We start from the raw sequence: 15,908 nt of genomic DNA, 5'->3' as shown, positions 1-15,908 counted from the left end.
GCACTCATCACTTGCAAAAATTTTTGAGAGGCACCAACATTGAACAAATAGGTTAAACAAGTGAATGGAGGCGGTGCATTTGACAACCACCCTGAAATCCTTTTACCCTGAATAAAAATGGAATTTCTCAGCAGACTATTCAAATTCAATTAAAAAAGGGAAAACAACCAGTTACACCAACATGGGGTGATCAGGCCCAGTCAACATGGGTTTATGAAAGGCAGGTCCTGCCAAACTAACCTGATCTCCTTCTATGACAACGTTACCCACTTAGTGGACAAAGGAAAGTCTGTGGATGTGGTGCACTTGGACTTCTGTAAAGCCTGTGACACCATTTCTCACAGTATTCTGCTTGAGAAACTGGCTGCCATTGGCCTGGACAGGCGCACCCTCCATTGGGTAAAAGCTGGATGGATGGCCAGACCCAAAGAGTTGTGGTAAATGGAGTTAAATCCAGCTGGAGGCCAGTCACAAGTGGAGTTCCCCAGGGCTCCATGCTGGGTCCAGTTCTGTTCAATATCTTTATTAATAAACTGGATGAGGGGATTGAGATTAGACAAAGACTGCATATACATTTGATAACAACGGTTTTAAGGAACCTTCTATTTTGATAGAGAGTTATTTATGGTGTTTATTAATGGATTTTATAAAAAGTATTTTCAATGAGAAGTTTGAAATTCCAAGTAATTACATACAACTCCAACTGGTCACTGTTGAGGCGCATCGATAACTGCAGGATCCTAGTAGAAGTTTATTAAAAAAAGTCAGAAATCTGCTGGGATGGTGCAAGGAAATAAGTCACCAAACCCCCATACTTCTTGCCAAAGAGTTCAACCTTGTTTCAATATTGGGTATTTCCTATTCTTATTTTTCCTTCAAAAAATTCTTTTGAAGGTTTTAATTTAGGTAAATATTGGTTTTTTTGGCAAAAATATTGTATTCTTCAACTAAGTTGGTATTTGGTCAAAGGAAGCGATAAGCACTATAACTAAAAAATCACCTTTTTACTGCAAAAATAAGTTTTGGGGGATTTGATGTTTTTTTGATTAAGATTTTTTTTGTGTTTGCTGATAGAAGACTATGCTCGAGTTCCTCATTACCAACACATTTCTCTCATTTATTGAAGACACATAGGACAAAATCCACTATATTTTCTGTACTTACATATTATTGGCAAGACTGCAACTTACTCAGAGCTGGATGGCTGTCCACAATCCGTACTGGAATAGTCTGTACATCTTCCAAGAGAATCTGGTGGACTCCTTCTAGGCTTCTGGAATCATCTACCCCTCCAGCAGCTACCATGGTCAGTAGACCCTGGTCAGAACCAGGTGGGGTCCCAAGAGCAGAGGCAGCAGCGCTGTGCTGTGTTAGACCAGCACCTGCTAGCAGACTGTGTCTCTCCTGACTGAGTGTTAGAGAATGGTTGGTTACTGCACTCCCCGTGGAATCCAGGAGACTTGCAGGGCTGGGAGGGGAATGGTTATTCACAGCTATCAGGGTTGTAGATCCATTTGTGGAGGTAAAATTTGACTGCAGCTGCAATCCCTGTACAAGAGAAGACAGAAGCACTAACATAGCAGTGTTTATAGCAGGAAGAATTTGCATTTAATGGCACATATTTTGCAACGTTGGAACTGGATAGCTTCTGACTTCCTGTACATCATCTCATTTGAACAGTCAATCCCAGTATCCCTAGGCTAAACATGGATGAGGAAACAATTAGAACAATGGCATCCAGTAGCATCTAGAAGACTGCTTAATGACCACAAAGCTCTAATTTAGAATTGATATTCAGTTTCAAATCATTCCCCAATGCTGTCCATTCCCACAAGAGGTGGGCACTAAAAGCTAAGCACACTACTTTAAAAAAAAAAAAAAAAAGAGTGAGATGGAGACAGCCTATCTTCAGAAAGAGAGGGAAACAGCAAGCAGAACAGCATCTTACTGCAAACTGTATTTCTAGGGGAGCGATCACGCTTTTCATCAGAGTTCAGGAAGTATGAAGATGGTATTTCAAAGTAGTAGCTAGGGAAGAAAGCTAAGAGATCCAGCTTTGAAGGGAGATGAGCTTTAGAAGAAGCTCTTTCAGCAAGACATTCTTAACCCCACTCCTCAGTCTTTCAGCATGGAACTTTACAGATCTGAGCTGGGAAGGGTTATAGGATTTTAAAATATTTTCTTAAGAGTCTGGAGGAGGATTTGAAAGGAATAAGTAAGGCTGACTTATCTCCCCTCAGTTTTGCAACATTTTCATTATTAAATGACTGGACCATGTGCAAACTGCATAGGTGCTTGGTTTGAGGCAGAAGCCCACTGCCGCCTTCATCTTGGTTTTGTCTTCACAAGAGACCTTAATTTCAAAGCCTCAAAAGATGGTAGTGGGATCCCCTGCACCACAGTTATCTGTTAAAGGTGAAATGCAAGAGAAGCCAAAGTAAGCATGGACAGCTATTTCAAAGTCTGTGCTACCTAGCCAGCGCTTGGGATCACTAGCTGAGTGGGAACTTCCTGCTCTCAGCTGGCCTTCAGCATTCCCAGCACAGAACGTTTGATGTTCTGTAAATGACTTGACTATACCTGAAATTGTGCAAGTATCTTGGGCTGAAGTGAAGAGAGTGAAGACAACAACTGAGCTGTTTCTGGAAGCAAGGATTCCCCACTCTGGCTGGATTCTGCTTTGGTGATGACTGATTCCCCTGCTGAGCTCCCTACAGTGCCACAGAGAGGATGCAAACAGTTACAACAAATTTCTTCTTCCCATTTAAAATCCTCCCCTGCAAAGTGAAGAATCCTCTTCAATCTCAATATAAACATATAAAAGACATATATATATATAGATATAGATATGCTGTTCTCTTTGTAGAAGAACTTGGATGTTACAGAAAAACACCTGGGGAGTAAGTAAAAGACAATACTGTAGAAAGATTGCATGGGCCTGTTCAGAGTGGAAAAAAAAAAGTACCACCCATTCATACAAGTTGAAATTTAAAAAAGCAGTATGCAAACAGTAATTCGAAAAGTCAATGCTGTCAGTTCTCACAAAAGAAAGAAATACAGTGTTTATTGGTCAGGACCCAATCCTAGCACTAGAACTCACCTATGATGAATCCTGTGAGAAGCAGGAATCCCAATACGCATTCAAATCCTTTTTAGCATGATGTTTAAGCATGCGTGAAGCACAAGCCACGAAGGAATTAAAGTACTCAGTTGGCTGCTGGATATCGTGTGCCCTGGCAGATGTATCTGTTCAGCAGGAATTTAATTCTCTCTACACAGGTCTTACCAGCACCTTCATCCCAGGCAAAATGTTCTTTCCACATAATCATCCTATTAAAATATTCAGTTGCTGGAGGATGCTAAATAAAAGCCAAATTTATAATTTTCATACTTCTGCCAACCCCATCACAACTACAGGTATTTTTCCACACATGCAGTCAAAGAGTTAAAAAATAGTATGCCAAAACAGACACACCAAAATAACCCTTCTTAAGCTCAACTGAGTAACAGAACATAACAGCAACTTCTCTGGAAGGAAAGCGAACTTCTGTGGCAGAGTCAATAAAACAAATCACATTTGGGGAGACAAATTTGCTAAGATATTAATGCAGTCCTACCATCTGAAGGTGGTGTCGCAAATGTAACAGTCACTGTTTCTGTGAGAACATTCCCACTGTCTGTGGTCCACTGCAGCTGAAAAGAAAAAGATCTCAGTTCTCATAAAGGGCGCTGCTACAGGAACACAGGCTCAATACAGGGCCCATAGGAAAAAGGTGTCTAAAACTACACTTCCTTATTTCCTTATAACCATGCATTCTGGGAGCTGTTCTTTCACAAAAAAAAAAACCAAACCAAAAACATTACACCAGGAAGGCTAGTGTCTGCTCATGACAGTTCAAAGACCTTAAAACAGACAACAGTCAAACCATTTTGCTAACTAACAACTATCACCCACTCACCTGGGCCAAGAGCAGCATAGGGAGAGGGAAAAGACTGTTGACACAGCATGATTAACAGTACAGTTTATCAAAGCTGATTTTAAATCAGCAACTCCTTAGCAGTCAGCCTCATAATTGCAAAAATTAGGATCACTGTGCATCCCTTGTTACTCAATTGGTGGAATAAAATTAAACACCGCACAAGAGTTACTGAGCATTCTGAAGTATCTACTTCATGCTCACTTCACTTGCTATAAAGTGGATTTATTAATATTTACACATTCAAAATGTTGTGCAAGCCTGTATGTGAGACATACCTCATCCCCATTTTTGATATACAGAAAAGTAGTAGCAACTTCTCCAAAACACAATGACAAAGCCATGAGCAAAATTTTCTGACGCGTGCCAATTTTTCTATACCATGCGGCTTCCGGTTTAGGCAGCCATCATGAAGTGTTAGTATTGTATAATTTTTCAATCAACTAATAGTAATCTAATGCTGATTGGAATAAGGTCAGAAGATTTTATTCACATTTCATCCAATCTTGCTCCATCAGAGATTCCACTGAAACGTTGCTGGTGGAAATATAAAGTCATAGAGAACTCTGGATGAAACACAGCTAAGTGGTAGCAATTAAAATAAGACTTTCAGTATTTAACTGCCAAAATAAAAAAGAAACACAAAGGTCAATGTACCGTTGCTGGAATACTTTCTGAATTATACACCATCTCGCCATTCCTCAAGGACTTCTGCACTTCATGAATGTGGTTCTTGATATCATTCACAGTGGGGAAGAAGGACAGGTTATGTCTTTCTGGCACTTCATCAGGCTTGAATAATTCTCTTTCCACGTATTTTCTGTCACACGTTAAAAGACATTAACAAAAGTGTATTTAAAACCTACTGTGCTATTTCCCTCTGTTATAGACCCTGCTACCTTCTCCCTCCCCTTGTTGCAGTGACAAGACAAGAGCAAGCTAGGTGATCTGCTGACCCAGTTCTTTGTGCATCTGCAACAGAGTTTGGAATTAAAAATCCCCATTTATTCAACCAACTTTAAAGAGGACAGCAGCTCCTAGTGGAAACTCACAACAAAAAGGAAAGGGAAGACAAAAGCTGGATAAAACAGATTCTCATGACATATGGGAGATATTCAGTAATATATCAGCACTGTCATTTAGTTGCAAACCAAATCAATCAAAATTAGAGATAGCACTACAGTCTGAGAGCATGCCAGACAGTTCTGTACCTCAGTTGTTTCCTCACTGCATAGACCTGCTCTATTCCCTGAGACACTAGTTCTCGGATCTTGTCTGCCACTTGAGGATGAAGTCGGGAAGGCAGCATACAGTTCTCATCTCTAACAACTTCCTCCTCAGGAGAAGACACAGTAAAATGGGACGGTGAAGAAGGAAGGCAGGATGTTCCCATTTCATGATATTGGTGGGCTTGCTGAGTAGGTAACTGTACATACCACCTGGCAAAAAGGAAAGAGGTTCTACATACTATTCTCAAGCAAAGGCAGAAAAATTAGTCTCTTCAGGAGCAGTCTGACAATCACAAACAACCTGGTGAGAGTCATTTAAGTTTTACAACCGCTGAGCTGGCAGTTATCACCTTTCCAAGCCCAGGGCCCTCTCAATCTTTCAATGCAAAACAACCAAGCTCAAACCCCCAAATAATACAACTATTTCTATCTATATCCTGCATGAATTCATCTGCTGAAGCTCCACTGCTTGGTGCTTAACACATTTACCAAACTAAATACTATAGAGCCACAGAAGTCTTACTGACATTGTGGGATTTTTCACTATTGGTATTAAGCAATAGCCTTAATAAAGTGACTTTGCAAAAAATAAAGCAAACCAAGCAAATTAATGCTCTTCCTTGCTTCATTTGCCAAGAAAAAAGAAAAAAGTGGAAGTTTCACCTGAGGACACCGCCAGCCTCTATCAAATTCTTCTTCAGCAAGTTGAATGCTTTCTCCTGCTCCATTCTTATGATTTTCTTGTCAATTTTAGGGTCAGTAGGAACTCTGTATTCCGGAAACTTTTGAACCTTTTTAATATAGATCCTTCCACGGGGCAGGGGGAATAGAAAAAAAAAAATTCTCCTTGAGTACACCTTGCCCTCAGGGGGGGAAGGCAAAAACCTCATCTACTTTGTATCAGGTACTAGCATAGAAGAAGTTCAAGCAGAGAGTTGCTGGGGCCGAGGAGTTTCTAAGAGAACTGTAGAACTCTTAAGGGGATAGCAACAGAGACAGATGCAGATGATAAGATAGACACACTGTTCCAGTCTGGAAGCCACTCAGCCAGATTTTGCAAGTCAGTAAAAATCCTCTGTCCCTCAGTATGGTAAAAGCACAACACCATTGCTGAACAGACTGTAGGTTACCCAGCATGAAGCCAGAATTGAGCACATACACATCTAGCTGCAACTGTCCAGGAAAACACACTTAGTTCAGTAAGAACTGAACAAGCACCCAGGAAGATGCTCAAGGACAGGTTAAAAATCGATTAGTGTTGAATAAGGAGAAAGAACCCAGTGAATAAAAAGAATTGTAACTCCTTCAGCAAACAGGACATCTGCTAAATTAGGATGACTGACTGATATGAGGGCAATTAAAAGCCTGAAGGGAAAACAACAAATAAGACAGCAAAGTTTTAGGATGGAAAATGGACAGTAACAGACACCAAAACTAATAACTAACATAACTAATGCTCAAGAACAGAATGAACTTGTACTTCACATATTGATGTACTACTACTTTGCATCCAGGCGAACTATCAAATCTCAGCCTTATTCAGTTTAACAGGACAGCATTTCCTTCTTCCCCCTAAATGAGTATCAATCTCAAGTTATCAAGGAGACAAAGCTAAGAGCTACAGCACATATCACCTGTCACCCTCAAGCACTGCTCTGTCTGTCAAGGCTCACAGAAAGAACACTTTCTTAGGATGCTGAGTAGCTCTTCCAGCTTCAGACACAATTCTTACCTTGCTGGACAAGTGGCTTTGTACAGATGACCAGAGGTGTTTTCTGGCTCACCAGCTTTTTTGGGCTGGAGCCCCTTCCTCCTTGGCCCATACTGGCACTCCATTACAATGGCTCTGCTTCCTAGGAACAGAAAGCAACGCACTCTATTGATTCAAGCAACCAACGAAGCCATTTCAGTAAAACAGTAACTACAAAAAAGATAAGAGTTTCAAAACAGTTATTTCTGTTCACCATTAGACTCTTCAGAAGGCAGAACACACTTAAGTGTAGCAAGCACTCAAATACAGTGTAAATGCTTCCCTCACAGCATGTAAGGAACAGAGAGCATTTTCAAAGCATTTCCAAAATTTATTACACCTCACAAAACTCCTGCAACATATATGAAGGCACAATATTGGACTCTGCCCAGGTGAACAGCAACACTTCACAAGATGAGCAGCCTTGCAAGTTACCAAAGGAGCACCATACTGGTAATAAACATAAGAGAAGCAGAACTCGCAAAATAACTGAGAAAATCCACAGCTGAAATCAAAGGTCAGCAGCTATTTCCAGCCTCCTGTGTTAAATCAATACTTAAGATCACATTGTGCCGCAAATTCTTACTTGCAAGTCTGACCTATTTTATCTGCTAAACCCCACTGTTTCAGTGTGACACACCCACATAAAACCAGACAGACTTAAACGAACATTGCTTAGCTCTAAACTTGCAGTAAGTGACTTCTTCCAGTCAGGTCTCTAACTAAAAGGCTGACAGGCATAGCATTAAAGTGGTCAAGAAAGGAACTTCACTCAAATTTCTCCCACGTCATGTTTAGTTATCTAGATTAGTTATCTTTTATTTGTAATTTACATACTCTAGTATGCTGGCAAGGAGCTGCCAATACCACAAGTGATAGAACCAAAACCTTTTAAAGTATCACAACAGCCACATAATGTGCTTCCATAAGACACCCAATGGTTTATCGCCTTAGAGTGAGACATTAAAAAAAAAAACCACAGAAAATGAAATTAAAACAGAATCAATGCAAATAAAGAAATATAAAATTTAAAAGATAATTATGTCTTACAAACATATCTTGCTTCTTTTTTAAAAACAAACTTACAATCTAAAACTTGAAGTTCTAGGATTGAAAATACTTAACTTTAAACTAGTCCTTGCTAATATGAATCTCAAAAGCAATTTGATTGGGCTTTCATTATACAATGGTATCAACTATTCAAAATTCTTACTAAAAATGACAAGATTGTGATGAATAGTACATGTTTTACATTATAAGGAGTGACTCAGCTTCTCTGTATTTTCCCCACAGCTGAAGCACAGCGGGGAAGGTATTCCACTTACGGAAGGTCCCACTTATGCAGAATAGATAAATTCCTCGAGAACAATACTTTTGTTCTGCATAGTTTAGAATTCTGTTAATTTGGATTTAAACTGCAGTTAGTAAATCATATTTACAGTCTCTGCTCTACAAGTGAAAAGGATTTTAATGAAATTCATAGAGGAGTTATGAACTAAACCTAAACATATTGGAAAGACAACCATTAGAAATATACATAACATCCGTTCGAGCATCTATGCAAAGCAAAAAATATTGCAACTTAATTATCTGAGTCTCTATTAATCTACAACATTTTAAACAAAAAAAAAAATCTACACGTGTTTTTACTCTAAATATCTTACTGTAGGGAACCCATGTATCAGGCCAATCTTACAGGAAATTAAAGATGTCTTGTGTACTTTGTGAAAAAAAAAAAAAGTCATTCACGTTCTCTATGTAGCAATTAAAACCTGTTCATTTCATATCTGAATGAACTTTTAGTAACTACATATATGCACTACATGAGCTAAGTATGTAATTACCAACCTATGAAGTCTGCACACGTTAAAAAAAAATACAAAACAAACCTGCCTGCTGAGGTGTATTTTGCTTTGTAAATGTATTTAATTTTTTAAAGGGTGCCATTTGAGTAGTTTATGGGCTTCTTTGGAGCAATCTCTTCAAAGTATCTCCAGGTTAGGGAAGAATGCTTGAAGAAGCTCTTACCCTTATGAGAGCTTTATGTCCTGATGGACCAGACAGAACCTCTGTCTCAAGGTCTCATCATAGAAACATCCACAAATGGTACTTAGCTAATTTATTTATAAAGAATGAAAGGAATTAATCACAATGAAACATAAGCCTGTGGTTTTAGGGAAACAAGTTCCTTCAGACTCCATCATTCAAGCTGCTCTTTTTTTATGTTTGTGCCTTGATTTTATCTACACTAAAGAACACCATAAAAAAATCCTTCTTTATGGCCATTTGGCAACTGATGTTGAAATTTTTGAAGTAGTTATTAAAAGAAAAGTTAGTTACCTGCATTGACAAAGGGGATCCCATCATATGGGACATACTGAGATTTCCACATCAACCGTGTGGCGGGTTTGGCTGGGCTTGGAGACTGGCGTGTCCCCCACACACTTTGTGTCTGCTGCTTGTGTAGCGTTAGAACACTCTCTAATTCTGTCTCGCTCACACAATAGCCGCGGTACGAGTCCCCAATTTTCTGCATGGAAAGGAGGTGAAATAATAGGATTATTCACCCAGCTGACTGCTGAACATTACACAAGAAAACAAAAGCAGTCAGGGACTCTGGCAGGTGAGGACACAGACTCAGATTTTTGGCATTTTGTGTTTTTTTTCCCCCCCGCTAGTATTCTCACAAATAGATTCACCGTAGGATCTAACACCAGAGCAGTCCCCACCAAAGCCAGGAGTTTGTCAGCCCTCCAAGACCCTAAGTACACTAAGAACCCCTGGAAAGATTAGAGTTATTGCCAACTCTGATTTCCACAGGAGATCTTCACTCCTGTAGTTTCCCCCACACATACTTCAGATGCAGTCACCTCCTAGACAAATTCGCCCTTGGTGAACATTTTCACTTGACTCCAACAGAGAAGCACTGAAAATATCTATGCATCTTTGACACACGCCGGGCACTGAGCTGGAGCAAAATATGCCTGCTTGTACCACCAGCAACAGCCTCACCCGCACACTCAGTGTGCTAACTCTGAATTCAATGTCTCAGGTAATACATCTCCCAGCCTTCAAGGCGCTCTTTTTCATCTGCCAGCAGTCCTGGCTGACTGGGGAAGTTCCACTTGACTGGAAGCTGGAAAACATTATGCCCATTTACAAGAAGGGCCAGAGGGAGGATCCAGGGAACTCCAGGCCTGTCAGTGTGACCTCAGTGCCAGGGAAGGGCATGGAGCAGGTCACCTTGAGTGCTATCACACAGCACATGCAAGACAACCAGGTGATCAGGCCCAGTCAACATGGGTTTATGAAAGGCAGGTCCTGCCAAACTAACCTGATCTCCTTCTATGACAACGTTACCCACTTAGTGGACAAAGGAAAGTCTGTGGATGTAGTGCACTTGGACTTCTGTAAAGCCTGTGACACCATTTCTCACAGTATTCTGCTTGAGAAACTGGCTGCCATTGGCCTGGACAGGCGCACCCTCCATTGGGTAAAAGCTGGATGGATGGCCAGACCCAAAGAGTCGTGGTAAATGGAGTTAAATCCAGCTGGAGGCCAGTCACAAGTGGAGTTCCCCAGGGCTCGGTGCTGGGTCCAGTTCTGTTCAATATCTTTATCAATGACCTGGATGAGGGGATTGAGTGTAGACTCAGTAAGTTTGCAGATGGCACTAAGCTGAGTGGAAGTGTGGATCTGCTGGAGGGTCAGGAGGCTCTGCAAAGGGATCTGAACAAGCTGGATCAATGGGCGGTGACCAACGGGATGAGGTTCAACAAGGCCAAGTGCCGAGTCCTGCACCTGAGACACAACAACCCTGTGCAGCGCTACAGGCTAGGGCAGGAGGGGCTGGAAAGGTGCCTGGCAGAGAAGGACCTGGGGGTGTTGGTCGACAGCAGCTGAACATGAGCCAGCAGTGGCCCAGGGGGCCAAGAACACCAATAGCACCTCAGCTTGTATCAGAAACGGCACAGCCAGCAGGACCAGGGGAGTGATTGTCCCCCTGTACACAGCATCAGTGAGGCTGCACCTCGAATCCTGTGTTCAGTTTTGGGCCACTCACTACAAGAAGGACATTGAGGGCCTGGAGCGTGTCCAGAGAAGGGCAATGAAGCTGGTGAAGAGGCCGGAGCACAAGTCTTAGGAGGAGTGTCTGAGAGAGCTGAGTTTGTTTAGCCTGGAGAGGAGGCTGAGGGGAGACCTTATCACTGTCTACAGCTACCTGAAAGGAGGTTGTAGTGAGGTGGGTGTTGGTCTCTTCTCCCAGCTGACAGACAGTAGGATGAGAGGGAATGGCCTCAAGCTGCACCAGGGGAGGTTCAGATTGGACATTAGGAAAAATTTCTCCACTGAAAGTGCTACTGGGCACTGGCAGAGGCTGCACAGGAAGGTATTTAAAAGACATGTAGATAAAGTGCTTATGGATATGATTTAGTAGTGGACAGGTACGGTTGGACTTGATGATCTCAAAGGTCTCTTCCAACCAAGCGGTTCTAAGACTCTATGATACTCAACACAGAAACATGATGCACCAGATTTGCATTTGCAAACTCATGATGGTTTCAATAAACTCTGCTAAGCCGTGGGCAGCTGTAGAAAAAAATGCATTTAACCTGACTCAAAGTTAAAAAAAAAAATAAAAATCAAAAACTCAACAAACCAGAAAAATCACCCAATATCCCACAAACATCTTGCTGACTTCAGAATATCCCCTGTGACAGCTGTTCAGCTACTCAGAGCCATCACTGCTGATTCAGTGCTTGTCTACCAGGGCCAGTCAGCAGGCAGTGAAAGCACTGGGACAGAGAAGAGCTTGCCATCTGAATTCAGAATGCCATGCTCGCTTCTGTTCGCGTGCAGCTCAGGACCAGGCTGATCAAGCAGCTGGAAATAACACCCAGAGCAGATGGCCACCTCAGCCTTACAGCATGCCTATAGCACAAATTCATGGTATGCAGGTATTAAAGTCTGATGGATCTATTTTTCCTCCTTCAGTGACAGAACAGTCAGATGTTTAAATAATACTGACAACAAAAGCAGCAACAGTGCCTCTCTAAGCTTATTATCACATAAAAACTTCAGTGACATCTGCATAAAACCTGCCTCATAGTTGCCTAAGAAAAACAGAATGTCTGTGGTTAGCAAGACCAGAAGTCAACAAAGAACTAACGAACACATTGTGAATTAACTGGGCCAACACAGTGTTGCTGCTAACACAAGCCCAAAAGCAGAGAGTTATGTTGCATGAGTCATTCTGAGACACCAGGTGCTTACAACTCAGCAGCTCACTGCACTGAAAGCACCCTGCTCCAGCAGTCAAGAAAGTCTACGTAGGCGGCACTCGCACAGCTGTGGTGAGAAACAGAAGCTGACAATGGTTTAGCCAGAAATCATAAGTAACATTTCCGTCCAAAACTTAGTTTGAAAAATTCAGAAACAAAGCAGCCCGAGAAGTACCATACAAGGAAGCTGGGGAGGGACTTTTTTACAAAGGCACATACTGACAGGACATGGGGGAATGGCTTTAAATTGGAGAGGGGACGATTTAGACTACATGTAGTCTTCTTCACAGAGAGGGTGGTGAGGCACTGGCCCAGGTTGCCCAGGGAAGCTGTGGCTGCCCCACCCCTGGAGGTGTTCAAGGCCAGGCTGGATGGGGCCTTGAGCACTCAGTCTGGTGAGAGGTGCCTCTGACCATGGCAGGGGGGTTGGAATTAGATTATCTTTAAGGTCCCTTCCAACTCAAACCATTCTGTGATTCTATGATTCTTTGATTCCTTACAGAAACCTGTGATGCTCTCTTGTGCGAGAGGGATTACAGTACTATTCCACACAGTGAATACCATGTGGCCGGCATTTTTCTTTCCACATCTTATACCTGTCACTATAAATAGGCCACTGACCTTACTCTAGGGAGGTGAGAGAAAACTGATAGAGCTGTTAGGACAGAACAGTAGCGATAACAGTTAAGGAACTGTCTCCTATTCTGGGTTTTCTTCTACACAACATAGATCAGTGGTGTGAGAGGAGGAGAAGAAAATAACATAGCACATAGGATCCCTGCCTTCTAGGAGCTTCCAAGTAGGAACTATGGACAAATGAGACCATCTGCCCCACCAATTAAAGAAACTTAGCTTTGTACAGTTGATGAATTAATGCAGTTTTTAATTACATTCTATTTCAGTATGCTGGTATATGCTGGTATATGCTGGAAACATATTGCAATCAGACCACTGAAAACTAAGTAGGTTACAGGAGATAAAAACTAGATTTTAAATTTAAAAAAGTTATTAACACAATTACCCTGAACTAATCTAATAGTTTCCAACCCTTAAACTCCAGCCAAGCTTCAAGCCAAAAAAAAGGAGCAATTCCTTCTCTCTCCTCTGGTCTCACCTCAGCAAGCATCCATAAAAGCTTACACCAAACTACACATATCAAGACTGTAGTTTTCCTCGACTCAACTAACAGGATCCCGGAAGCATTACACTGTTTAGCCACAGTAAGCATAAGCTGAACATTTCAAGGCAGCCTGGGAATCAACACCAAACACAGAGCTCAGTGCTAATTTTGGACAGCTGCAGCTTTTATTGCTCTGTGTGCCTGCAGTACTAACTGCCAAAGGAGTCACTGCCCTTTGGAGCTCAGTCTTGGCCAACTCCCAGGTACATACAATTTGCAGGATGCACTAAGGCTCTGCCATGACCTCACCTGCTGGCATCTTCTGTATAATGCACACGCTGTTTGTTCCTACTCTGGCAGAAGGGTGGAATTGTGAGTTGCCACATTTATCTGCACCTCTACTAGATCTTCAAATTCCCGTTGGACTCTTCTAGCCTGTTACTGGTAACAAAACATTCTGCAAGATAAGTCACACCTGAAAGATCAATGACATCTCAAAATCCCATTGTCTCCAGCCTGTGCCCATGAATAAGCGCACACATCCTAACAGCCTCCAGTGGACTGAACTGTGTAGCTGAGAAACTCAGCAAAGCAACTCTGCTGGTAACGCCCAACGAGAAAGAGCATTTGGGTTCCTTCTCCTTGGATGAGCTGACTCTGCAGGGAGAACAGCAACAAAATGTTTTTTGTTTTTAAAGCAACAGGGAGGACTAAGGCATACAAGCAATGGTTGGGCTGAACAGCAGAGGCAGATGTTTATACCCTCAGAACATCTTCAAACGGAGAGGATTTTTATTTCCTGTTCCTTAAAAATAAGAACTCTTCTTTAAATGCTCTTTTTATGAATTTTAAACACAGCAGGTGTAATTTCTTGTAATAGATTCAGATAGACCAAACAGACCACAGTACAAGTCCTCCTAAAAAAATTAAACCAGTAATAAATGAGTCAGTAAGTTGCATCAATGTTAAGACAGGAAAGTATGTGCCAATTAGTGCTAAAAACATAGAAACAGAGGTTACACATCTTACTAGACTTTAACAACCAACTGGTCACGTGAATTAAGTGACTCATTTATTCTGTTCAAACAGTATCTCCACCATGGAAGCATTAGTGATATTAATTTTCTGACCACCTAATGTTTAAGTTGATGTAACAGTGGACAACACCATTTATATGAAACACAAAGCATATAACGAAGAGGAATAGAGTAAAGTATTTAGTTAATTTAAAAATTATTTCTAAGTGGATAGAGAAAGAAATTCCATTTCTAAGTCCCTGCAGCTGCAATTTCCAGGTATCAGTGGCCACATTGATAGGAATAACCTCAAACGGTAGGGAGATTCACCTCTAAAGAGGTGAAGCAGCTGGACAGAGAATGAGTTTTGCTGTAAAGAAGTATTGAGAGAAAATAAAATAAATATCTATCAGGAAGAGTTTGCTAGCAGGAGGAATGGGTAGGTGATCACTCATCTCCCCTTCCTTCTTTTTAAGTGATTTACGATGCATTCTAGCTGTTGATTCCACCTCAGTCAGCAGGACAGTTCTGCAGACATCTAACAATATACGAACAATATACGAATTAATAGAGTTCTGTTTAAGTCAAAAGCCATAACAGGGAATAAAACCAGAACAGAGAAAGCAACCACAGGTAAGTAAGCTGGAACAAAAAAAAACCTCCAACCAAACCACAAACCAAGACCCACAAAAACCTGTAAGAATACCTACAATAGAAATCCTTAGTAAACAGAGCACCTTAATGCTTATGTTTAAGTCCCAGACTGGGCCCTAGTGAGTCACATGGATTTTGATTTCTAAGTAACAACATAAACTGATACAAACAGTTGCAGACTTAGCCCACCCAAAAGCAATTTTTATTCTTTAATTAATGGATCACTAAGGGCAACAAAACCAGTTTGCTGAGCAGAAGACAGCAAAGCTTGCACTGTAGTTCACAACAGCAAACTCTAACGCAGCACACAAAGTGTGGATCAGCATCTCTTCCCACTGCTGCATGGCATCGAGATTTCAGAAGCATATTTTCTGCTTCAGGAGCCGTTGATGGTCAGTTATTCTAGTATTCCCAAAAAAGGAAGGAATTCTATAGCATTTTATGTGTTGAAACGTGCTAGCATTCATAATACCAGGAACCTTGAACATAACTTCCACAACTACGAACATTATTCCTTCATGGAATAGGATCAATATCTTAGATCTAAATGATAAAACATCAATTCATACTGCTTTTCACCCCACCTCACAGTTCCTGAGACGGTGCGCCCAGGCAGGTGTATTTGGTGGCAACGGCTGGAGAGGGATGGGAAATGAATCTTCCACCACCCTGAGAAATAATAAAAAAAAATATATAGCAAAAGTCCATACAGACATCCAGGAAAGCAACAATTTAGTCTGAACTGAAGGTAACATATCAAATCAGTGCACTACGTGTAACCCTACAGCTTGTGATCAAACTACAGATACTATATCAACTTGCCTTAAGAACCTGAGGTTCATCATCCCCATATTAATTTGTAAAATAATTCACAGTAAAT

At 41.3% G+C, this 15,908-nt stretch overlaps 1 protein-coding gene across 1 annotated transcript in view; it reads right to left on the bottom strand.

The window, feature by feature from the left end:
- Window positions 1–15,908, bottom strand: part of CARF (calcium responsive transcription factor) — a 36,754-nt gene that overhangs the window by 14,313 nt on the left and 6,533 nt on the right. Inside the window, exons 5-13 of the mRNA XM_069860843.1 lie at window positions 15,613–15,697; window positions 9,297–9,486; window positions 6,939–7,059; window positions 5,870–6,013; window positions 5,189–5,416; window positions 4,635–4,797; window positions 3,618–3,693; window positions 2,581–2,711; window positions 1,191–1,548 (exon numbers count right to left, since the gene is read on the bottom strand). Of these exons, the coding sequence (XP_069716944.1) occupies window positions 1,191–1,548; window positions 2,581–2,711; window positions 3,618–3,693; window positions 4,635–4,797; window positions 5,189–5,416; window positions 5,870–6,013; window positions 6,939–7,059; window positions 9,297–9,486; window positions 15,613–15,697 (1,496 nt within the window). The remainder of the gene's footprint in view (window positions 1–1,190; window positions 1,549–2,580; window positions 2,712–3,617; window positions 3,694–4,634; window positions 4,798–5,188; window positions 5,417–5,869; window positions 6,014–6,938; window positions 7,060–9,296; window positions 9,487–15,612; window positions 15,698–15,908) is intronic.

The sequence above is a fragment of the Phaenicophaeus curvirostris genome, chromosome 7 (assembly GCF_032191515.1).
Source record: "Phaenicophaeus curvirostris isolate KB17595 chromosome 7, BPBGC_Pcur_1.0, whole genome shotgun sequence".
Lineage (NCBI taxonomy): Eukaryota > Metazoa > Chordata > Aves > Cuculiformes > Cuculidae > Phaenicophaeus > Phaenicophaeus curvirostris.
This window is presented reverse-complemented; position numbering and strand designations above follow the sequence as displayed.